Source organism: Camelus bactrianus, chromosome 19, assembly GCF_048773025.1.
Source record: "Camelus bactrianus isolate YW-2024 breed Bactrian camel chromosome 19, ASM4877302v1, whole genome shotgun sequence".
Lineage (NCBI taxonomy): Eukaryota > Metazoa > Chordata > Mammalia > Artiodactyla > Camelidae > Camelus > Camelus bactrianus.
The window spans coordinates 38,448,106-38,473,441 of record NC_133557.1 but is presented as its reverse complement, the minus strand read 5'-3'; the positions used below and the strand labels follow the sequence as shown (position 1 = coordinate 38,473,441).

General features: G+C 40.5%; 1 protein-coding gene across 1 annotated transcript in view; it reads left to right on the top strand.

Annotated features, from left to right (window-relative positions):
* The first annotated feature begins 492 nt into the window (after positions 1-492).
* PCSK2 (proprotein convertase subtilisin/kexin type 2) overlaps positions 493-25,336 on the top strand; it is a 220,561-nt gene continuing 195,717 nt past the window's right edge. The window contains exon 1 of the mRNA XM_010972898.3: positions 493-973. Within this exon, the coding sequence (XP_010971200.2) occupies positions 797-973 (177 nt within the window). The 5' untranslated portion in view covers positions 493-796. The remainder of the gene's footprint in view (positions 974-25,336) is intronic.

The following is a 25,336-nucleotide window of genomic DNA, read 5'->3' as shown; positions in this document are numbered from 1 at the left end:
GTGTGTCTGTGTGTGTGTGTGAGAGAGAGAGAGAGAGAGAAAAAGAGAGAGAGTTGTTTTGCAGTAGAAAATAAGCAGGGAAGAGGAATAGGGAGAGGCCCGTGCCCCAGCTCCCCTCGGGGCCTCAGAGAGCGGCACACATCGTAATTCCCTTTCCAGAGCCCTACAGATTTCCACAAACAATGACATCACTCCGGCGCCGCCACCAGATTACAGCTGGGGGTATTTTCCTGGGAGCGTGCGGGCCCGGGAGGAGAGATGGAGGAGCTCTCCGGGGTGCTGAAAGGGGCGGGGGAGGGGGTTCTCCGCGCGGCGCCCCCAGCCGGCGGAGGCGGACCGGCCATGCCGGGGGCGGGCAGGGGCGGGCCCGGGGCGGCCCAGGGCGGGGCCCGCCGCTTCCCCGGCCCTCATTGGCTGCTGGAGGGCGCACGTCACCCAGGCTTGTGCTTTCCTCCGGCCCCAGTGGAATTGGAGCTGAGGAGGAGCTGAAGATGCAGATTTAGCATCCAGCACAGATACACTCGCTCTTTCTCTGAGATACACACAGCTCCCCACATTAGCACCTCTGCGAGCTAGACGGGCTGCCTGACTACACGGCTTCCCTGCCAGCCAAATGCTAGAGAACACACACTGATTTGCTGCTTTCCAACCCATAACCAGTGTCTTTCTCTACACAAAGATTTTTTAAACAAGCAATTTAAAAACTATATATATATATTTTTTGCACCTTTCCTGCGGGACCACTGCTCCGCCAGCCTGCGCGCCTCCTAACACCACTTTTCACTCTCAAAGAAAGATGAAAGGTGGCTGTGTCTACCAGTGGAAGGCGGCCGCCGGGCTCCTCTTCTGTGTCATGGTTTTTGCATCTGCCGAGAGAAGGGTCTTCACGAATCATTTTCTTGTGGAGTTGCATAAAGGGGGAGAGGAAGAAGCTCGCCAAGTTGCAGCAGAGCACGGCTTTGGAGTCCGAAAGGTAAGATCTCCCTTGCATTTCGCATGTTGTTTCAAAACGGGGGCAGCCCTGCGCAATATCATTGCAGATTTGCAAGTTTTCTCTCTTTCTCGTGCGATGCAGATATTCTGCCAAGGGCTCTTTAACACGACATTGCCTCCGGTGATCTTTCACGGGTTATGTAATTAAAATGCCCTTCAAATTGTACTCATAAGGTCATAAAAACAATTTATTGCTCTTTGACTTGGCGAAAACAGAATAACACCTTTCAAACAATGCTGTGCGCCCGGGCTGCTGTCCGAGCTACCAAGTTCTCAAGGCTGCCTGGGGGTGGAGGTATGAAGTGCCGAACATCTGGGCTTGGCGTTGGCAGGCTCGTCTGGGATGCATCCCCCTCCCCCATCTCCCAGAGAAAGAGTAGTTTCCGACGGACAGAGCTGGGAGCTTGGACACTGAGATCCCACCCCCGTGCTTTTGGAGCCCCGCGCCTGGAGGACTTCCCTCCCTGACTTCGATCCCTGCTCTTCTCCAGAGACAACAGCTGCCTGGTTTCAGGAGAGTTGGAGACAGAACTGGTTTTTCTTTCAAAAATTTGGGCTGAATTTCCCGCCCTCGCCCCCGCCCACGACTGCCCACCCCGAAGCGTATTCAGTTAGCTCTCCAGTTCTCAACTCGCAGCTGTAGACGCCGAAGAGGTAGATTTGGAGGGGAGTTTCCCACGGAGAAGTCGGGTGTCTCTCCTGGTATGTGGGCGGCCGGCTTGGCTTTCCCACAAGAAGGCGGGGATCCCCATAGAAGTTGTCAGAGTTCAACCGTTTGGGCAGCTGGATGAGGTTCCCAGCCTAGGATGCCTCGCGACTCCTTCGGAGACTCCAGGGTACCCAGTCTGGGAGGGCAAGGGAGCGGACAGCTCCAGGTGGGGGCCGTGGCTGCCCTACTTGCTCTTGCAGCGAAATATCTTGCCAAGGATCTCAAGTGTCCTTAGGGGACCTAGCGAGGGGTGGGGTGGAGTGAGGGTGCAAGGAAAAACCGGGGCGATTGGAACCTGGAGGATTTAGGGAGGTCTGTGGGATTCCGGGCCCCATTTCTACCCCCCTGGTCCCAGGAGAGAAGCTTGAGTTGTGCAGTTGGTGCTTTCGGTTGCTGCTTTTTCCTCTCAAGGGCAGCGCGAACTGGGAATCAGTCCCTTCTGTCCCGACTTCCCACGCCTCCCGCCTTCCCCCTAGCCGCCACGAAGCCTCCTTCACATGCTGGTGTTCTCCCGCCTCCGTAGGGCGTTGGTAACCGCGATTTCGACCCCAAAGTTTGACGACGGGTTTGACAGAGGTCTGGGAAGAGGCGCCGGGTCTGCCAGTGGCGCGCGGGCGGGTCTTGCAGAAGGAACTTGTTGCTCCGGGTAAGCGTGGGTGGAGCAGGGGAGAGGAGACGCCAGCTGAGGGAGCAGCCCGCTGCCGCTCTGGCCCAGGGCCTGGGGACTGTTTCCTGAGTGCCTCCAACGCAAAACAACAAGCAGACCCTCCTTTCCTCCCACCCACCTCCACCCCAAACTTGGTAATATCCAGGATCCAGGCGCCGTAAATATAGTAGTGATTGTTACTAACATTATAGGGCACCTTTATGTGAAGGAGTCTACATGTACTCTTATTTAATACTCTCAACAATTCTGAGAAAGCTACTATTATTGTTGAGCTTATGGTTCTGATAAGGAAGTTGGCTCAGATAAAGGCCCAAGATGAAAACAGCCAAGAATTTAAACCCAAATCTTTCAGAGATAAACTTACTGTATTTACCCCCATAGTACATACCACCCCAAGCTAAGGGCTCTGCAGGGTATGTTGGCCTTTGGGGTATGCTGAAAGGGGACATGACATCGGGTTCTTTAAAAGAGCTCCTTAAAAAACAAATCAACTCTGTAAAAGGGCTGCAGTTGATGCAGAATTACCTGTTACTCTCTTTCCCTACCTTGTACCTTTCCATAGTGTAGACAGACATTGCTAACTCCTCCTTAATTCTCCTTTTGAAACTGTGCCCTTAGGATTTGACCTTAGAAACATAACCAGATCTAGGTATAGCTGAGACTGATAATAGCATAATGTATTAATTCTCCAAGAAGCTTACTTATTTTTTCCTTTTGGATAGAGGTGAACACTTAAGAAAGGATTTACAGTTTTGGTGATGGAATTTGAGCAAGAAGGTATAGAGACAATCTCATTGTAAATAAACTGAAATCTCAATATACTTACCTTAAAATCTCAAGGAACTCATACTTACTATGTTATCTCATCTAACTTCACAAATCTGTGAGGCAGAAATTACTGGCATCAGCTCTAATTCTCAGATGAAAACTTAAAGCTCCAGGAGGTTGAAAGTTACTACTCATATCTGGAAAGTGAGGGGGAAAAAAAACTCAGATTTAAATTTACTTTATGGAAAATAATTTTGTTTTTCTAGCATGCTGCCTCCAGGAAGTCTTCCCTGACTGCCAAAACTCTGCCTTTTGGGAACCATTTTGAAATTTGGATATTTTTCCCATTCTTTCTTACTTTTTACTTTTTTAAAGAATGTCTGACACATTGATATTGACATATGAACCTATGTCATTAACTAATGCATATGAATATGTATGTCTTCAGATAGATTGTAAATCTTCCAAGAGGATATATATACTGTATATACTTTTTATAGCCTCTATATTTAACACAGTGGCCTAAATAAAAGGTACTCAATAAATATTTGTGGGTTGCTTTGCTTAACTCTTACTAGACCATGAGCAAACAATTGTATGTCTGCTCTAAAATACAATAAAAATACTTAAAACTTTACCCTCAGAAAGGTGTATTGAGACTAAAGTTTTCTGTTTTATCATGACCTGGCCCAAAGAGAAGATGCATATTTCCAGAAGAATGAGTAAGTTTACAATAATGACAAAGGCATTATTCTAAAGATTGCCTTAAAATTCTAATACACTACTAATTTTAAATCCTTTGAAAAAGAAAATGAAATTTTTTTTGTTAGCGTAATGTGTTAAGGATTGGCCAAAAATCAAGGGAGAGTTAAGATAAAAATCCAAACAGCTGACAATTAAAAGTTTTTGTTTTACTATGATATGTTTTATTTTTTATCCATGTAGGACTGAGGTTAGTATGATTATAGAAGTAAAATCATGTGACCACTTTTATACATGTAATTTTTTTAATTTTAATCTAATAATAATTGTGTTGTTATGTAATGAAAGAATAAACTTCTGGTCATTTAATTTTATGGAAGTATAACATAATTTAAGAAAGAGCACAGCTTGATAAATTTTCATGACCTGGGCACACATATGGAACCAGCACTAAATCAAGAGATAAAACATTATCACAGTTTCCTAAGTCCCCCTTTTGCTCACTTGGGTTGTTTTTAGTTTTAGGATTTTGTAAATGTTGCTTCTGCAGGTGCTATTGTCTATGTATTCTGATGAACACGTTTATTCCTTTCTGTTGGAAATATGCCTATGAGTATCAGTTTTCCATTGCTGTGTAAAAAACCACTACAAACTTAGTGATCTAAAACCACACAAATTTGTTATTTCTTAGTTTTCATGAATAAGGAGTCTGGTCCACTTTAGTTGGGTATTCTGCTTTAGGCCTCACAAACTGACAAAGAGTTTTCCAAAGTAGTTATGCCAGTTTGCATTCCAGCCAGCAGTGTGTGAAGGAAGATTCTGATTGCTCCACATTCTCACCAACATTTGATATTTTATACCATTTTCCTGTTAGCTATTTTGATGGATATGTAGTGGTGTCTCATTGTGATTTTTACTTTACATTTCCCTGACGATCAGTTGAAGCCAAATGCCTCTTTATATGCTTATTGGTGATTTGGATATCTTTTTATACAGTATTTGTTCAGATCTTTAGCCATGAAATTTTTTTTCTTTTGAGTTATCTGTCTTAATTTTTGGTTTGTAGGAGTTCTTTACCTATTATTGATGGGAATCTTTTGTCAGATATATACATTTTGAAAATTTACTCTCACCCTTTTAATGATGTCTAAATGTCCCAACTATATTGAATCCAGATTATATAATTTTAGTCTCATTTCTGCACACAATCAATTGTCAGTCAGAAGAATTCTCTAGCTTTGTTCCCCTGTCCTCTTAGCATTGTTTGGCAGGGGGGCACCGGGGACAGAAATAACAGGAAATAGACTTGATGCTAAGTATTTCCAAAAGGATTGCAATCTGAGAAGCCCTCCTCCTGCTAACAGAGAAGAGCCCAGAACCTTATTTCCCCAGCATAGCTGCCATGAATTCCATTTGGACCCCAAATTAATACATTATGCCTTAGGTCAAGTCGAAGCTCGTCCTAAAAGCCTCCTCTAGTGGACCTAGACCAGAATATTCTCTATCTCTTTGAAACTTCCATTGCATAAAATCTGTTCCTTTCCCTTGGCATCTGTCACATCTGTCACAGCCCTCATCATGCCTAATGTCCCTCTTGTGGCTGAAAGAAACCAGAAACAGTAATGTTGAAAGGTAGAGATGATGAGATTTTATTTGAAATGGTTGATGAAATGTGAATGTTGAAAAAAGTCAATAATATAGTGCATATAAGGTTCTGGACAAAGTCCTGACTGCACAAGATAAAAAACTTTAATCAGTAGTAGTAATAATAATAGGTGATTACCTAGCCACATTTATTTAACTCAAGAAAACGATTATAGGCTGTACTTTCTCAGGAGTGACAGCTGACAGAGTGAGGAATAGACACTCAACCCAATGGCAACACATCCATGAATTAGCCATGGTCCATGAGACAGCTTGGCCCAAATAATTCAGCAAGTTCAATTTATTATAGACCGGTAACTATCTCAACCAATCATAACAGCTGCCTTAGGAAATTTGACTCACTAGTTGCTATAAAATGGAGAATGGAGTCTAGTTGCCATGAGAGAACCCCTCCAGGCCACTAAGAGAGGCAAACATTTCATCTGAGTTTCTAATAACTTCCAGCTCAACTTCCCAGCAAAAGAACTCTGTGATAGAGGCTTAACGCTGATTACCAAACTAATAACCTCTTCTACAGGAGCCACAGAAAGACCACGTTTCCCAGCCCACCTTGCAGGCAGGTGTGATCATGACAATTCCTGCCAACGTACTGTGAGCAGAAGTGATGTATACTTCTTTCATGCTTGATACATAAAAACTCCCAATACGTTGATTTTCCACACTCTTTTCTCTTCTGAGGCTTCATGTGATTGAGAACAGTAGCTTAGGGAACAAATGCCAAAGATGGCAGAGTCACGAGATGAAAGAAGCTCAGGTCCCTGATTCCTCATTTAAAAGAACTTACATGAATCAGAAACTGAATTGCTATTATATTAAGGCACTGAGATTAGGGGGTTTATATTTAGAACAACCAGCATTACCCAAGCCAATATACTCTCAATAAATATTCCTCTTCTTAAGTTGTGGAAGTGACTCTCCAAACCTTATAACCAAACCAAGCCAAATCACAACAATAATCTCTTAAAGACTTATTGGAGTTCTTAGATTTTTATCTCATAATGTCAACCAACTTCAGGTCTTTGTTGTTTGTCTTCTCCAGCAAGAATATACTATCCATTCAACATCTTGTCCCTTCCACTGGCAACCAATATGCCCTACTCATAGTAGGTACTCATTATGTGCTTCTTAACTAATAAAGACACTTGAGTCTCAAGATGATAATTTAGCCATCAGCTCAGAGAGAAGGTAATTGAAGAATTAGCCTTTAAGAAACTACACCTATTGTATCCATTTATTTATAGATAGCAGCTTAGGAAAGAAATAGAAGTAGTTAACAACCAGCAAATCACTGACTGGCAGACTCTTGTGTTTCCCTAAAATTCCCAACTTAGGAACTATCAGAGTAGAATAGATAAGTTCTTTGAGCAGGGAAAATGAAGCCTGCAGTTAAAACTTGATCAAAATACAAAAGAAGGGGAAAAACTACATCTCTTTTTCTTAAACGGATGAACATCTAAAAATCAATTTCTATTTCAAAAGTTCTGATTAGCTGTAGATAATAATGTTTCAGCACATCAGAGAGTTATGCTGATAATTAAGTTTGCAATAATCATATATTCAGCTGTAACTGCTCAAAGAAGCCAAGCTTTAAAAATAAAACATGAAACCTGAAGTTCAAATGTTTTCCCTCCACTACAGCAGTGGTTTTATTTTACATTTGAGCTTAGATTACCAAAAAGAAACTTTGTACTAAATTTCTGGAATATATTATTTGAGATTCATATAATCGCAGGGCAGTTGAAAAATGGGAGTTAGAGCTTGACATCCTCTACTAAGATGTGTTTGTTATAGCTAAAGACAATTAAGTGGCTAAAATTCACTAATGGTTAGGGAATCACAAAATTACATCTAAGTTAACACTTGTATCCTAAATGTAACTGTTGCATATTAATAAATGGCTTATATGTGAGGTATAAAGGAAAAGCAATAAACTCTCTCAACAAATTGGTTTTGCCCCTAAAGCTCATTTGACCATGACTTTTTGGATAATGTTGTGATATACTGACATTCTCTGATAAAAATAATTGAAAATAATAAACTCTTAGGTTGAAAGTGAAACATTGACACAAACTCCTGATTTTCTGACATGGAGTGAAATATATTTAAAGCACATTGATATATTACAGCATGTTGATAGTTTCCCTGTTAAAAAGTTGTCAAGAACAGGAAGAAAACTAGAATCCTAGGGTGGCCCTTCAATTGTAACTTTAAATTTGGCAATGATTCCCCTAAACAACTAATTCTTCTCATAGTTCTTTCTAAGTAGATTCACTTAATGCTCACTTTGTGTCAAGCTAGAAAGATTTCAAAGAAATGTGAGACAAATAGGAAACTATTTGGGGATACTGAGAACATGAAGACAATGACTTCAGTTTAATATATTTGCAAAGTATTGTAACAGCTTTAGAGAAAATAGTTTTGACCTGGTATACTTCAGTTTCACTGTTTCAAAGTTTCAATATAAACAGAAGTTAACAACATTGTCAGTCTTGCTTTCTATGTAAACAGAATACCTGACTGAACTAAGCATTGTTGAATGAATGATCTGATTTATGTTTAGATTAGACAGTTTCTTAGACAGTTGAACATCTTTCTTCTTGGAATTTAAATGAATAAATAAACAAAATATGTAAATTATTTGATTTGGGGGATGGCAAACATCTCAATGTGAGGACAATATTCTTAAATACTGCAGCACTTGTGAATGCCTTGAATGGGAATAATCAAGTTAAATTACTTGAGATAAGTTAAGAATCCCTAATCACATGAAAAAAATTAATAACTTTATTGTTTGGTCAATATTACATATTCTTATTTTTTTAAATACCCAGGAGTACAAAAAAAATACTCTTTTGTACTATTATTTTTTATTACCTCAAATCACATAATTCAAAACTAAACATTACCAGCATTAGGTCTAAATTTTATTGTAGATCTTTCTGCAAGACTACATAGAGAGAGAAAGGAGATAATTTCATTTGTAGAACTGGGATCATATTAAACACACTTCAAAATTTTAATTATTTAATTTAATTATTATAGATTGAACAGAAAGAAAGGAAATTGGAAGAAAATAGAGGAAATTGTTAAACTCCAGATAAGTTGCTCACACAAAAGAGACATTATTTCCTAGGAGATCGCCTTAAAATTAAGAAAAAAATTATTTGTACAAAATTTAGGAGTTTGTGATTATTTTATATATAAATGGTAGATAGATAATATATGTTTAATTATTTAATTACAAATTTAAATAATAATTAATTTTTAAAAGCTTTAGTGAATCGCAGACTCTGTGCTCTGCAAATTGAGGAAATAAGCAATCTAACACAGCCTCTTACCTCCCCTATTTCCACATTCCAATATTTGTTCGGTACATACTTATTTTTGCATCATGTTGCATATAAATATTTAACCTTCTGCTTATAACCATAATTCACAGTATTGCTTCTATTAGTTCTATATTTAAATTGCTTCTGATTTCATCACAAGACTTTTTATCAGAATTTCTTCAATCCCAAATTGTTCATTTTCCTTCAACTCTTGGTTAGCTGGGTGTTATTGAAAAGTGAAGGGATTAGCCTGCACATGAAAAAGGAACTCTCCTCTCTCTGAGATAAAAGAGAGAAGAATGGGCAGACGAAGTTCAGTTTTTAGGTCACAGAGGAGGATATCGGGAGAATATCTACTTAGGAGTCACAGTTACTTCAAAGGAGTAGGAGGCAAGGTCAGCGTTTAGAGTGAGGGAACTGGTGCTGGGGTGGGGCTTCAAAAGAGATAAGACTTTGTACTCTGCTCATGGGAGTGGGAGAGAATGCCAACAAAGGACAAATAAGGACTTCTGGACAGTCCTGAGGGGCCAAGTGGGAAGGAATGGATTTATAGTAGCAGCAACTGAGTCATTTTCTTAAATAGCACTCAAATGGAGGTGGTGGAAATGAGGAGAGAGAGAAATGGAGTTTTTTAAAAATAGAATGGTCATAAAGGAGAAGAGCAGGTAAATTGGAATTAGCAGTGAGAGAGCTGAAAGGGGGAAAGCTGTAGTTAGTGAGTGGGGTGTTGAAGCTCAGCACTCCAAGCACTTCCAGACAATGGTAAGGTCCATGGAGGTGAGTTACCAAAGACAAAAAGAGGTGAAGGAGGTCCAGGAGCTGAAAGTCAAATGCACAAGCATCCATCCACATGCTAAACAGCATTGCCAAGTAAGAGTTTTGAGAGAAAGTGAAGAGAAGAGGTTCTAGCTTAAAATCTTGGAGAACTTTGGGCAAGGAGGGAGAAAGGAGACAGAATTGGACTGTTCGAGGTATAGAAGGATAACCGAAAGAATGAAGAGCTGTGAAAGGAATGGAGAAGAGGATTAAGGAAGAAGGAATGGGGTGACAATGGCCACTGGTTTTAGAGGCGAGGTCACTGTTAACATTGGAGGAGCCACCTTAGTGCATGTGAAGAGGAGAAGTAAACCATTTTGGGTCCCCAGGAGCAGTCCCTGGAACAAGGATTAAATGCAAATTGTTTATTCAAGGAGTGATTCTAGGAAATGCTGGTAAGGGGAATTGAGACAGGGAAGGGAAGGCAAGAATTAAGGATGCATGATAGAACAAGTTGTAACTATGAGTAACTGGGGCTCAATCCCAGTAGGAAACTCTGGGAGCTGGTTTAGAACACATGTCTCAGAGTTATCCTGCCTAAGGGGTGACGGAGCTTGGGTATTTATATGCCAATTGCAATAAACATTAATTCATGATTGATCATTACTCCTGGGTAGCATGGACTCTCCAGCATTTTGACCTGGCACAATGTTCAACCAGAGCAGAATTGGGCTGCCACAGAAAACTCTCAGACCAATAGATCCAGAGGCTTGCATGCACTAAATGCTAAGACCCAAAGGGATTTGAGCAGCAAAGTGAGAGTGTCTGCTGCAGGAAGGAAGCCAAATTGTGAAGGGTGCAGTCAGCATGATGAAGTAGAGGTATCAAGTGTAGACAATTCCTTCAAGAAGTGGAGTGGTGAAGGGAAGACAGAAGAAATGTATTATTATGGTAACTTAAATTTGTGTGGCTTTAATGATTTTTATGAATAATGGTTTCTAAACACTTGTCTGACCACTTGGAGACTGGTACCCTACCAAAATATTGTGACATACCTGGCTGATCACGCTACCTGGTTTATCCACAGTAATTTAAATTTTGACTAATAACAGCTGCAATTATGGAATTATAGCCTGTCAGACCAAAAAGGGATCTTGGAAAGGCACTAGTTTTAACCCTTAATTTTATGCATGAAGAAAAGGAGATCAAACATGATGTTTATGTTCCTAACTATTTGTAACAAGCATTTGAACCCTGCTGCTCCCTGGCTGTGGCTCAGACAATGTATCATCAGAACCATTGCACCAGCCTTTCACACTGGATGAGAGACAGAACCAGATTAAGTGAGATTTCTATGTGTGATTAGCCACAAAAACCAACTTGGCCTGACCACACCAGTTTATTTCAGGTCCTCCTGGTCTGCTTTTCACAATTTTAACCCCCTGCCCAAATTTTTATGAATTCCATTTTCCCAAACAAAACTGTTCATAGATTCAGAAATTCCACACCAACAACAACCAAGTGGATTTACACTTGGTAAAAAACAGAATATAAATTTTATTTTTCTTTGACTTCGCCTCTTAGTGACTAACACAGTGCTGTACATTTAGCAAGCATCCACTAAATATCAAAATAAAAGTTCAGAAAAATTTTAAAGGCTTAGCATTATCATCAGATGCTCAGTAAATGACAGGCAGATGTGTCATGAGATGCTGCAATCAGGAAAAGCCAAGCATGTCAGGAAAGATTATAAGAATATACTAATTTGTACCTGTATTTAATGACTTCAATTAATTAATTACCATTAATAGCCTAAAATTTTGTGACTTAATGAGAATTTAAGAAGCCAGTGACAGAGGAGAATAAGGAGATCCACAAATTCTACTTTCCTTGCTGTTAGCTTGTTCTCTACTTTGGTGAATGGGGAGAAATATCTCTTTCATCTGGAGGCTATCAATTCTCTTCAAAATGATGGACATTCAAACACAGGAAGGTAGTTCAGATACAAGGATCAATTCTAGTCAGTTCCTGTTGACTGCGTTTCTAGGGAGTGTCAACCAAGAATGGGAGACGAAGAAAGACCTTACAGAGCCTAAGATGTGGGGGAAAGGTTGGGAAACAAGTCATTGTTGATCTCTCGAAGTCCAGGAGCAGCATCATGGGGTGAGGTTGCAGAATTAGGCTGAAGGGAGCCTTGGAGAATTGTGTCTTCAATGAGGCTTAGCATGAACCCAAATTTGGACCCAGCAACTGAAGCCTGAAACAAACCATCCTGGCCATTAACTTAGAAAAGAGGAAAATACCAAAGAAAAGTTATGGGAGTTTTTTTTTTAAATGGGCAAAGAAAGTAATAGGAGCCACAGTTACGCAAGGGAAAGTATAGAAGCAGAGGAATATTCAGTTCATTTAACAAATGTGCTTAATACGTTCAGTAAGCAAGTATGATATCAGACACTGAGACATGGACTAGGGAACAAATAAGAAACAGGTATTCAATCCCTTTGGTCTAAGAAAGATTTCAAATATTGAGGAGAGCTCAAGCCCCAATGTGCAAACACTTTTTAAGTCTTTGATTTTATCACATTTACTAAATCCCATTGACCAAAACAAGCCATGTGGCCAAGATCAGAGTCAGTGTAGAAGGGAACTAATGAAAGGAAATGATGCAGAGAGACATAAACAAAATAAGGACCATTACTGCAACATTCTACTATTGGATCCTGTGGGAGTTACATCTCTGAGTTATCCCATCAAAGAATGAGGGACCCAAGAAATTTAGCCACCAGCTCTCATTCTTCCTTTGTTGAGGGTTACACCTCAGGGGCATCAAATCTCTTGGACTTCTACCTGCCCTAAGCCAATCAAGCATGCTTCCACAATCAGAACACCTCAGGAAGAGGGAAACATGAAGGCTTTGGCCCCTATAGGTACTGTCTACAGGTGACCTCCAGGGTAGGTAAAGGGAATCCAGGAAGGGCATCAAAACATCATCAGCCACATAGAAGGCATAAGTAGATAAAAACAGAGAAATCACAGACAAATAGGAGTGCTCTTTTTAAGCAACTGGAGTGCTGGCAATATGCTTCACGATAGATTTATGATACAGGGCGTGTGAGGCAATGACTGTCAACAGCAGGGAAGTCTTCACAAGGCAGACAATGTCAAGTTGAGGTGAATCTGCATTGAGGCTCATAATTCAACAAGTTGAAGTAAAAGGGTTTATAGAGGATGGCAGAACATACGCAACAAAGTGCACTGGGGTTTTAGAAGGATTACAATTAGTTTTACCCGACTAGATGCTAAGAGAGACAGGGAGATGGAGCCAGAAAAGTAGACTGAGGTCAGTTCATGAGGGGCCACCCACACTATGTTTGGATTTTGTGGGCAGGTATAGGGGGCATGGAAGGATACTTGGAAAGTATGATAGAGTTGCTATATACAGGAAACCCTAGGATAACAAGCTGAGCTAAGAGTGAAGTGGAGGGGCCTTGATCCCCCAGCCTGTTCCTTTGTCCTAGGGAACTATTCATGTCCTGGAAGCAGATAGCACCATCCTTTTTAACTGATGATCCTAGGAGAGAATCAGGTTACATGTCTTGGATCCCATGGCCACTGTCTGATGATATCAGGGATGCTGATAGCTTAATTGTTGTCTTTGAAGCCACAATGGATGGCTGGTAGAAGCAGCCACTTTTATCCATCAAATTTATTCCAGCTAAGAATACAATGATTAAATGCATCCTACTTCATCCCCTGGCACACAAATACATAAATCTGAAACAAGCCCCCTAACTTAGAAGCCAAAAAGAAAAGCCAGGACAGTAGTGTTATCCCAGCTCTCCTGATAAGTAGCTTATTCGCTGATATTGCAAAAGAATAATGCATGTTCTTAAATTTTCACTTCTAAGATAATACGTGGAAATTTTGCCTTAGGCTAGGAAAGAACTATTTGTGAATAAGGCTGAGATTCACCTACTCTTCATCTGTCTTATTGCCTGGTTGTCATTTTAGACTTGATATGAATCAGTTGTGTAGTTCTTGGGAGTAAATTACAGTTTGAATCCACTGTCGATTAGTGGCTCATTTCTACAATAGGGGTCCACATCCATGGGTTGCGGACAACCCAAGCTGTTTCACATTTTCGTGTTCCTGGTCACAGGGAAGAGTGGCTCCTAGAGTCACAGAGGAGAGCTGAGTGTTGTCCACGGAGAACAAATGCTTAGGAGAAACTCAGAAAGGGGCAAGGTGGGCCTAGAGCCAAGTGTCCTGAGTGCCAAGTCAATGACTTCCCACTCTCCCCTCTAACTTCCCTTCACATAGGTAATTCCCTGCTTACAAATAACTAGTTCCAAAGGAACATCCACCCACACAGTCATATTTTATTGACAAGTCTTTATTGAGCCCTGCAGAGAAAAAGCACATTGAAAGGGATTGGTTCTACAGACAGAAAGGTGACATGTTCAGATTTACATGCAAAGAAAAGCATATTATAGTTGGCTAGCCCAGTTTATAAGACTTCACCTGATCTGCTCTCTCCACCTAGCTCTTACAAGTACCTGTTGTATGAGCTGGGATGTGGAAAACTCTGTTGAGCAACTGGTTTCTGGTTCTGTACACAAAGGACCTTCTCAGACCAGGCTAACCTTATAATATGCCCCGGTAAGTTCAGGCTGAATAATATTCTCTGTCACATCTGGTTACTCTAAGAAATCATGTCCTCACTGCACAGGACTCCTCCTGTTGCAGAGGAGCTGAAGGCACATAGAAACAATTAGGCTTCTCTGCTGCATGAGTGGCATCTGTTCAAAGGAGCTGTCAAGACTTCCACTCCTCTAGTGAAATCATATTTACTTTATTCATCTAAATAATGTGGCTTGTTTGCCTTCTGTATGAAATTGTCTTGGTCTGTTTCTCGTTGATTGATTTTTATGAGATAGCATATCATTTTCTGTGCATCCATATGACACTCTGCTAAGAATGGAATGACTTCTTATTGAATAGTTCCAATTATCATATCTTTTTATAGTTTTAGAATCATTGGATTTATTCAAAATGCCCAGCTTCTCATCCCCATTTTATTCACTGCCCAACTATACTCCCTCCAAATTAAAAGAAGAATGATCAAAATAAATAAAAGTAATAAGTGAAAATTTAAAAATAAAAACCACATACTTTATATTCCATTCCCCACATGTTGCTCTCTGTTTGGGTAATTAAAGGCCATTGGAACCCATTGAAATGTGCTATATATGTTTTTAATACTATTTTTAAAGCAATTTTAAGTTTACAACAAAATTGAGAGGACGGTATAAATATTTCTCATATAACCCCCAGCCCCAACACACATACTCCCCTTTTATCAACATCACTGACCGGAATGGTACACTTCTACCAAGGATGAACTTACACTGATGTATCGTAATCATCCCAAAATTCATAGTTTACCTTAGGGTTCACTCTTGGTATCAATTTTGTAGATTTGGACATAAGTATAATGACATATATCCATCATTATAAAATCATACAAAATATTTTGACTTCCTCCCAAATCCTCTGTGCTCTGCCTATTCCTCTCTCCCTCCGTCCTCCTTCCTTCCCTGGCAAATGCTGATATTTATTTATTTATTTATTTATTTATTTTTGTCTGCACAGTTTTGCCTTTTTAAGGATATCAGGTAGTTGGAATCATACAGCATGTAGACTTTTCAGACTGACTTCCTTCACTTTAACAGTATGTTTTTTCATGGTTTGATAGTTTATTTCTATTTTTTTAATTCTTATTTTTTACTGAAATGTAGCTGATTTACAATTTTAGTTTCAGGTGTACAGCAGCAAAGCAATTCAGTTATGCATGTACATATACATATATATATATTCAGATTCTTTTCCTTTACAGCTCATTGCAAGAAACTGAATACTGTGCTATACAGTAGGTCCTTGTTGTTTATCTATTCTGTATATACTAATGTGCATCTATTAATCCCAAAATTCTAATCTATCCTTCCCTCTATTCTTTCCCCCTGGGTAACCACAGTTTGTTTTCTATGTCTGTGAGTCTATTTCTGGTTTGTAAATAAAATGTGTACCTTTCTTTTTTAGATTCCACATATAAGTGATATCATTTGATATTTGACTTTTTCTTTGTGACTTATTTCACTAAATATAATAATCTTTATGTCCATCCATGTTGCTGCAAATGACATTATTTCAATCTTTTTTTGGCTGAGTAATAGTCTATTGTGGGTGTGTGTGTGTGTGTGTGTGTTTATACCACATTTTCTTTATCCATTCATCTGTCAATGGACATTTAGGTCATTTCTTTTTAGCACTGAATAATATTCCATTATCTAGCTGTACCACAGTTTATTTACCCATGCACCTACTGGAAGACATCTTGGTTGCTTTCAGTTATTACTAACACTGCTACAAGTATTTACATGCAGTATTTTGTGTGGACATGCATTTTCAACCCATCTGGGTAAATACTAAGAAGCGCAATTGCTGGATTATATGGTAAAAGTATTTTTAGCTTTCTAAGAAACTGCCAAACTGTCTTCCAGAGTGGCTGTACAATTTTGCAGTCTCACCAGCAATGTATGAGAGTTCCTGTTGCTCCACCTTCTCACCAGCATTCAGCGTTAACAGTGTTCCAGATTTTGGTCATTCTAATAGATGTGTAGTGATATGTTACTGTTGTTTTAAATTGCAATGCCTCATGGCATGTGATGTGAAGTATCTGTGCTCATTTGCCACTTGTATGTCTTCATTGGCAAGGCCTCTGTTATGGTCTTTGGTCCATTTTTAACTGGGTTCTTTGTTTTCTGATTGCTGAATTTAAGAGTTCTTTGTATATGTTGAATAGTAGTCCTTTATGTGTCTTTTGCAAATATTTTTTCCAAGTCTGTCACTTGTTTTCTGAATTCCCATGGTATTGTCTTTCATAGAATAGAAGTTTTTAATTTTAATGGAGTACAGCTTATCAATTACTTATTCCATGGATTAAGACAATTGGCAAAATATAGATAACATCTGTAAAGTTTTAAATAACATTGTATCAACATTAGTTTTCTGATTGTGATGCTTGTATGAGCATTTAGGTGAATATTAGCTGAACATCCTTCTAAGTGGGAACCTTACTTGCACAGGCTGGTTTTTTTTGTTTTGTTTTGTTTTGTTTTTCAAAAACAATGTGTTGTAAAGATCTTTCTGTGGCCACAAGGAAAAATACAGCATCATTTTTACAACCATTCACTGTTGAAAATTCAATAAGCTTTCTTTCTTCTAAACCCCCCCATCTTCCTTCACAACATTTATTGTGCTTTTGTGACTTTGTCCCAATGAGATTGACGTCAATGGTTCAATATTTAACTCATCCTTGGTAGCACTATTGTCAGATACACGAAGTTGGATATAATAAATACATATGTAAATAAATAAAGGTCAAAACATGAATCCTTTGTTCCAACCTTGTTACCTATGTGAAATTTAACATGATACCAATAACGTCCCATTAACAAATCACATTTGATATTGACTTAACTAAGTACAGCCTTCTTCTGGGTTATTCCAGGTTTTGAAGAACAATTTTCTTGTGAAGAACCAGCACATAATTTCACAATTTGGGCATTCACTTTTCACCTATTCTTCTCTTTTATCATTTAGAGATAACCTCAACCCCAGAGCTGATGTCAGATAGCGCTTAATCTCTCTTGTCTTCCACAGCTGCTCCAAAGAGCTTGGACCTAACTACAGACAAAAATAACAGATAGTCTAGCCATGTCTGCAATCAACTGGGTTTTTTCCCCTCTAATATCTGAGGGTATTTCTTCTACTCCCAGTTTACAGCTCCCAGTTGTGAGTTTCTTTGAGTTCAAACCTTCTTAAGATATGGCTTCTGCCAAGCACTTATTAGAGTCCTAGGCTGTTCAGAACTAGAAGATACAACCACTTGCATCACTTATTGGCTCACAAATTTTTTATTCAGCTAGCACTGTGCTTTCCATCTGTTTGTCCTAAGGAAAGGGAGAGATCCACCAGTTTACCACAAGCCCCCACCACTCCCTATTGCCTGATACCTGATTCACATACTTATAGTGCCTGCTTGACCACAAAGCATTAAACGTTTTATGAATACCCAAATATGCCATACCCAGAGAGATTTAGTTATCCACATGGAAGCACACAGCTACTTAGCAACTCCTGCCAGAATCTAGACCCACCTGGTTTTTTTTATTCATTCAACAATATTTATGAAGTATTTACTTCATACCAGATACTTGTGAGCAAAACAAACATTGTCCTCATGGAGCTTGCTGTTTACTTGTTCCCAGGTCTGTCTCCAGAGAAAGCATTCTTTTTAGCATACCAGGATTATTTTGAATATGATGATTTAGGCAACGTGTCAGTAGCTCATATTTTTTTTGTTTAAGATTATTCTATTACTATGTACAAAGCCAGCCTTGTGTATGAATCTTCCCATAAAAAGGGAGTATTTCCTTACTACAAAGTGTGCATTGGTTCACTTGGCTATGGGTCGGAGTGACTCTGCTAGGAATATTCAGTTGGCTGGCTGACAATGAGAATAAGGCAAGACAGATGATCAGAGCCCATAGAGTAATTACTCACTACCAGCCTTTGATAGTAAATTAATAGCATAAAAATGAAAACTTAAAGGTCTCATCTGAGAAGTATAGACCAAGAGAGGTTCAGGGTCCCAGGTTTAAGAGTGGGCTAGTGATGCAGGACATTCTACAGAAAATGCCTGGATAAATGGCACATCCTGGCCACACTGTGGAAGCCGATTGGTTCCCACCCATGCAACGGAGGAGGTGTCATCCAAAGTGGACCTGAGTGTCCCCTCACCATGCTGGGCTGTCAATCAGACTATCCTCAGCCATGCCCTGGAATGACAGCTGTGGCTTCATAGCTGATACACAGATCTGCTCAGAAAAAAACGTTTTCTACTTCGTGATGGGAATATTTAATCTAAGTATCAGGTTAAACACTTTGTTGTTGGTAATTAAGAAATAAAATCATGCTAAAGATGTGCTTCTCCCTTCCTTTGCTCTAAAGTTGACATTCAGACCTGTCTGTATGTAAGCTTCAGAATTTTTGCTGAGATCAGCTTGCTTTGCACATAATCCAGGGAAACCAATAATAGTCCCTGGGTAAATGTCAGTAACGTACAGGGTTCATTGCTTGATTGACCTGGAAGGAGACAAATTCCATGTGGAAAAGAAATTTTAGAGAGAGTGAAAAATAGGAGAAAGATATGGGCTTCAAAGCCAGCTGGGTCTATATTGAAATGAACTTCTCTGAACCTCTGTGCTTAAAACGGAGATAGTAGAACCCACATCTGTAGAACGGCTATGATCAATACATGGTCTGATTTTTTGAAGAGCCTGGCATATTGTGGCAATGTTAATTTACAAATGGATCTCTCCTTTGAGCTGTTTTCTGCTAGGAACTGGCAATACCCTGGTTTGCAGCCTTACACAAAAGATGGCACGTCAGTTACACCATCTAGCAGGTCTGAAAATGCTGGCATTGATGTCCTGCCTGCTGGTGGGGAAATGACAATTGGAAAGTTCCAAAGCAGCAGCCAGCACCTTTACACATGCTTATAGCTCATCTGTGGTGTATCTTCAGGGCGGGCCTCCTGGTATGCTCTGACTGCGTGTGGTAGTTTGATTTTATTGACGGCCCAATTACTGACCCTCTTGTTTTTTTCCTGGAACTTTGCCATCCTTCCTACTCTGACTCCGGGCTAGCCTCTGACATGCTTCGGCCAAAAGACTATAGCAGAAGAGCTGTCAGGCCAGTGCCACACCGGGGACTCAAGAGTCCTTGCACATTTCCACTTAGTCTCTTGTACTGTTGGCTGTACTTCTGGAATCCTGCCATATCCATGAAAACAAGCCTGAGTGAGGCTGCCGGAGGACGAGAGGCCATCTGGAGGAGAGCTGAGGTGCCCCAGCTAACGGCCACTGCACTCTCAGAAGTGGAGCCAACGAGACAAACTGCAGCTGACTACAAATGCGTGAGGTAGCCCCATCAAAACCTGAACAACCACTCAGCAAGTTTAAATCGTTGACCCAGGAAATTGTGAGCTAAATAAACAGTTGCTGCTTGAAGCTACCAAGATTTTTGGTGGTTTGTAACTCACATTATCATGATGATACATGATTGAAACTCAAGTGACTTGAGGGGCTTTCTCCAATGCTAGAGATCACTAATGAGGACCCCTGCAGGGGGCCCTCTGCCATCAGAGCAGACTCCCTCCATGGGTTTGCCTGTCTCTCCAATGTTCAGCTGCTAATCATGTCCTCTGAGTGTCTTTATGAATCACCTGAGAGCCTGACAACAGGGGCAATTAATATTGGTCCTGTGGAGGCAGAAGACAAAGGAAGAGTCTCATGCAGGAGAGGAGGTGGTCTTTATCTGTTATTCTCCAGATCCACTTTTTGCCCATCTCTTTTTCCAAAGCAAGACAGGAAGAAGTGAGACTATTCAAATAGCTAAGATGTGTGATCCTAGGTCCAGGATTTAAGAAGGAAGAACTCTAGTTGGAGGAAAGATGCAAGTCAGTACAGGTGAGCACTGATAACCTGTAAACAAGAGATTGTTCAGGCTGAAGCATGGTCGGAATACAGGCAGGACTATGCCTTTGGTACCCCCTCTCCTGCTTCTCTTAATTCTCCTCTCTTCCTTTCTGGCCCTAGAAGCCTCCATCCTATCCCATCAGCAAATCTCAGGGAGGCATTTAGTTAGCCATGGCTTAAGATGTTACCCCTTCCAGAGGTAACTGGACTCTCATGTAAGTATTCAATACACATACATACACACACACACACACACACACACACACACACACACACACAAAATTTATGATGGGGCTGAGCAGGAAACTTTTGAGGCAAGGAGAGGCCTTTTAATGCTATCTAAGTCATACCAACTGACCCTGCCTCTCCCCAGAAAGTCCTCAGGCTACCCTTCCTCTGTCCTTCTCTCCTTTCCCTACCTTCCTCTGTCTAATTCATGGTCTCCCTATTTGTATCCTTCTTTGTTTCTGTAATATTATATGTTCTGTAATTGCACAATGTGGTTTTCCTGTTTCCTCATTGGCCTGTAAGTATCAATCAGTAGGACAGACCACCCCATTTCCCTTTCTGTCTCATCCTTATTGCAAAGTGCAGTCCCCTACCCATAAGAGATTGCATGCATTCTGGGGAAATTAAGAATGGTCTGCGGAATGTCAGTAAAGTGAAGAGCCTAGCTCCCACTATAAAATTCAGAACACCCAAATAAAATTGACAAGCAGGCATCAGCTGAACCAGTTTTCAATCCTTGATGTATTGTTTTGTGTCCCAGTTTTTATTCCTTAAACCTCCTGACAGCAGCTCCTCTTGAAAATAAAACTATAAAAATTCTTTATACGTAGGATGAAGTCCAATGTTCTCCCAAATGAGTCTGACTGAGCATCATGAAAGTCAGCACAATGGACAGAGCTGCCAAAGGAAAAGTGATGGGTCTAAACCAGAGAGTCCTAACAATTTGGGGGTTCTGGACCCATCTGAGAATCTGTAAGAAGCAGTGGGAATTCCTGAAACAAGTAAATGCATAGGAGCACAAAATTTCATGTGGAAGCCACATCCACAGACCTTCTGGAGCACCCAGGGGTCACCTAAGGGGAAAGAACTCTGGCCCAGAGGGAAGCAGGCAGTGGGCTCCAAGAGGATTTAACACACCTTTTTATCTGTTCACCATCAGCTGCCAATTCCCTGGGGTTCCCTGTTGTTGAGGAAAGTGAATGTGTAGATTCAGAGAGGACTTTAGCTTGGAGCCATGCTTATCAGTGGGAAAAGGAGGCAAGAGAGAAGGAAGAGAGGCAATGAGAAGCGTTGCTGGGATCCATTAAATTTTGCGGCATAATGAGAATTTCTAAAAACTGCAAGTCTGAGTTAGCAACGTTATTATACTGTCACCCAGCCTGAACCTTCAAGTTGACAATTTGCTGTAAATTCTTCTCTCAGGCCTTTTTTCTCCTTCCTTCTGGAACCATGCATAGTTTGCCTTAAGAGACAAAGGTGATGGTGTGAAAGAAGGATGTGTGTGTGTTTAAATGAAGAAAACACGATAATACACTAAGTGCTGAAATACATGAGAGGTTTCTTACTGGGACACAGGTGAGGGATTGAGGACCTAAGATTGCTTTCAATAAGTCTCTTCTATGTGGAAGGTCAGTATTCTACTTAAGAAGTGGAGGGACGCACATGCATTACCACACTGAGGTCTGTGTAGGCAGCAAATACCGTGCACTGCTGTAAGTTACACAGCATCTATCTTTCCCTGCCCGTGGTGGTCTCATGCTTTCACTATGATCTCCTCAGATAGCCCTTCTCAGAGGCTCAGAGGGCAGCGGATTTGGGGTCTACACTCCAAAGACAAGAGTCAAAAAGGGCAGAAAAGCAACCAATGCCTTCAGGTTAATCTTCTGTTAAGTTTGTGATCAGTCCATTTACCTGTTAGTATTGCCAGAGTTTCCAATTTCAGCTCCGTAAGACCGATTAACTTCATTTGCTTCAGAGCCAAGATGGTGCCCCCTCGTCGAAGAATCCCAGGTCCTGGGTCCCAAGGACACAGCAGCGGGGATGTCACTCACCAGCCTGGCTGTACTTGAGCCAGACTCATCTTTGAATTCCAGCCTGCAGTCTCTTGGACTCATAGCTGTGGTTACCAAGGGGCATGGGACCTTGAGCGAGACTGCTGTGGAGCAGGATGGTGGGAAGGGCGCTAGACTCACAGTCAGGGGGTCGGGGGTTTCCGTTGAGAGGTCCCTCTCAACTGGGCAAGTCCTACCCCTCCCTGGGCTTGTTTCTTTCTATAACAAGCAATTAGACCAAGCCAGGGGTGTAATATAACCACGGGAAGTGACCTCAGTATATGACAATAGGAAGTGGTGGGACCTCTGGTTTGAAATTTGTAAACATATGATCCTCTAAAGGATATTCAAATTTAATTTTTAAAATATCTTCACACTTTTTTAAACTCTCAATTTGGGAATAATTTTAGACTTAAAAATGTGTTGAAAAATAGCACACAGGCACACCCATGTTCATAGAAACATTACTCACAATAGCCAAAAGGTGAAAGCAACCCAGTGTCCATCAACAGGTGAACAGATAAACAAAATATGATACATGCATACAATGGAATATTATTATTCAGCCTGAAGAGAGAAGGGAATTCTGACTGTGCTACACATGGGAGAATCTTGAAGATATTCAGCTGAGTAAAATGAGCCAGTCACAAAAAGACAAGTATTGTATGACTCCACTGTATGAGATTCGTAGAGTAGTAAAATCCATAGAGGCAGAAAGCAGAAGGGTGGCAGCCAGGGGCTAGGAGGAGGTGAGAATAGGAAGTTATCATTTAATGCACGTAAGGTTTAGTTTTGCAAGACGGAAAGAGTGCTAGATATGGTGACGGTTGCACAACAATGTGAATGTACTTAATGTCCCTAAACTGTGTACTTAAACCTGTTTAAAATGAAGAGTTTATATTAAATATATATATATATTTCACTACAATAAAAAAGATGACTTTTTAAAAAATGACAGCAAAGTTCCCATATACTTTTTATCCAGTCTCCCCAAAGTTAACATCTGACAGAAACCATGCACAATCACCAAAGCCAGGGGAGACGCTGATACAACACAGTGAATCTACAGACGTTGTTCGCATTCTTCCAGTTGTCCCACTAATGTCCCTTTTTCTCATTCAGGAGCCAATCCAAGATTTAACTTACATTTCGTTGTCTTGCATCCTTAGTTTCCCCTAGTTTGGAAAATATCTGTAATCCTTCTTTGTCTTTTATGAGCTGGATGATTTTAAAGAGTACTAGCCAGTTGTGGGTTTGTCCAATGTTTCCTCCAGATTGAATACAGATTTTTGGCAAGAAAATTATGTAAGTCTCCTTCTCAGGGCTTTGTATCTTGAGGCACTTGATTTTGATATGTTTCGTCCCTGGGGAGGTTAACTTAGATCACTTGGTTGAGGAGGTCTCTACCAGGCTCGTCCACTGTAAAGATATCACTTCTCTTTGTTTATCATTACATTTTACCCACGAACTTTCGCATCCTTTGATGATGCTTGCCAGTCACAATTATTTATGGTGTTTCCTGAATGGTGATATTCAATTTCCATTCATCACTTCTACTTCTGTTAATTGGAATTCCACTGTAAGAAAGAATTTTCCATTTGCCTCTATTCAAATTTAATTTAAAAAAAAAATCAGTAAAACAGAGCCAGAATAATGTCCTTCCAAAGCTCACTGGTGCTTGATAACCCCAAATTTCCTTTCTTGTGTTAAAAATTCTCAGATTCTTCATGCCCTCCAGAATAGGAAGTAAACCTCTAAGTTCATACCACCGACAGCAGTCAGAGGCACAAGTCTTTGGAGAGCAAAGATCAGCACACTTACATTTTTTTCCTTCTCATCCCCACTTTTTGGATCAAATCTTAACATTACCCTGAGTACATCAGCAGGGTTAAGTAGAGAAAACTTGAGAAACACTAGAAAATGCACATGAAATATTTATGTTTAACTTGCCCTAAAGAATGTGGTTTTTAATGAACAGGCACTAAATCACAAAAGCTGCAGAGTTTTAAGAGATTTTCATTCGTACACCAGACCCCTAGCCAAACTTGTTGTGCCCTTGAAATTCATCCAGTATTTGCTTCTCTGGCCTCAGGCCCCCCCCGCTTCTGTGCCAGAAACATCCCTTGAGGGCCCTTATCTGAGCTGCTCCAGGCCAGTGTCACCAACTGACAGAGCTAATATTATTGTAGTTTCAAGTTTGCACAGCCCTGAAAAAATGAAGGAATAAAACATTTTTTTCCAGCTAGCTCTTTGTTCCTGTTATCCATTGCTGAGTAATAAACTGACCTAAAATTTGTGAGTATAAAGCAGAAACCCTTTTATTAGGCTCATGGACTTGGGATCGGAGATCAGACCGGGCACAGTGGGGATGGCTTGCTACGGTCCACATGGGAACTCAGTTGGGAAGGCTCTGTGTCTGAAGGATGACTAGAATGACTGGAGTCTGGAATCATCTGAAGTTTCTTCATTTATACATTTAGCACCTGAAATGGGATGACTTGAAGCCTGGACTCAGCCAGGATTGTCAACCAGAGCACTGCACATACCCCTCAATGTGGCCTGGGCTTCCTCATTGCATGGCAGCCTGGGAGTAGTTGAACTTCCTAAATGGTAGGTCAGAACTTTAAGAGCAAGTGTTCTGGTGAACAAGGCAGAAGCTGCAGGCCCAGCAGAAGTCACACTGCATCACTGCCACCATGTTCTTCTCATCAAGGCAGTCATGTTCTCCAGATTCAAGAGTCGGGATCATAGACATTACTTTTCAATTGGTGGGAAAACGTGTCAAGAAACCAGTGCCTATGTTTTAAAAATAACCACATCCTTCAAAATTAAAACATTAGAAATATATGCATTTTAATTAAGATTTAAAATATTGCCTTTGTCTGAATATTCTTTCCTTCCTCCAGAAATTTCATGAAACCTTCCCGAGGTATTACTCTGACTGAAATAGTCTCTCCTTTGGATCCCAATGGCCCCTTGTCCATAACTCATAACACATTACATCCTAACAACAAAACCATTTGTTCATGTTTACTGAGTGCAGGCAGTATTCCAAGCACTTCCCATGGGCTACCTCATTTAATTCC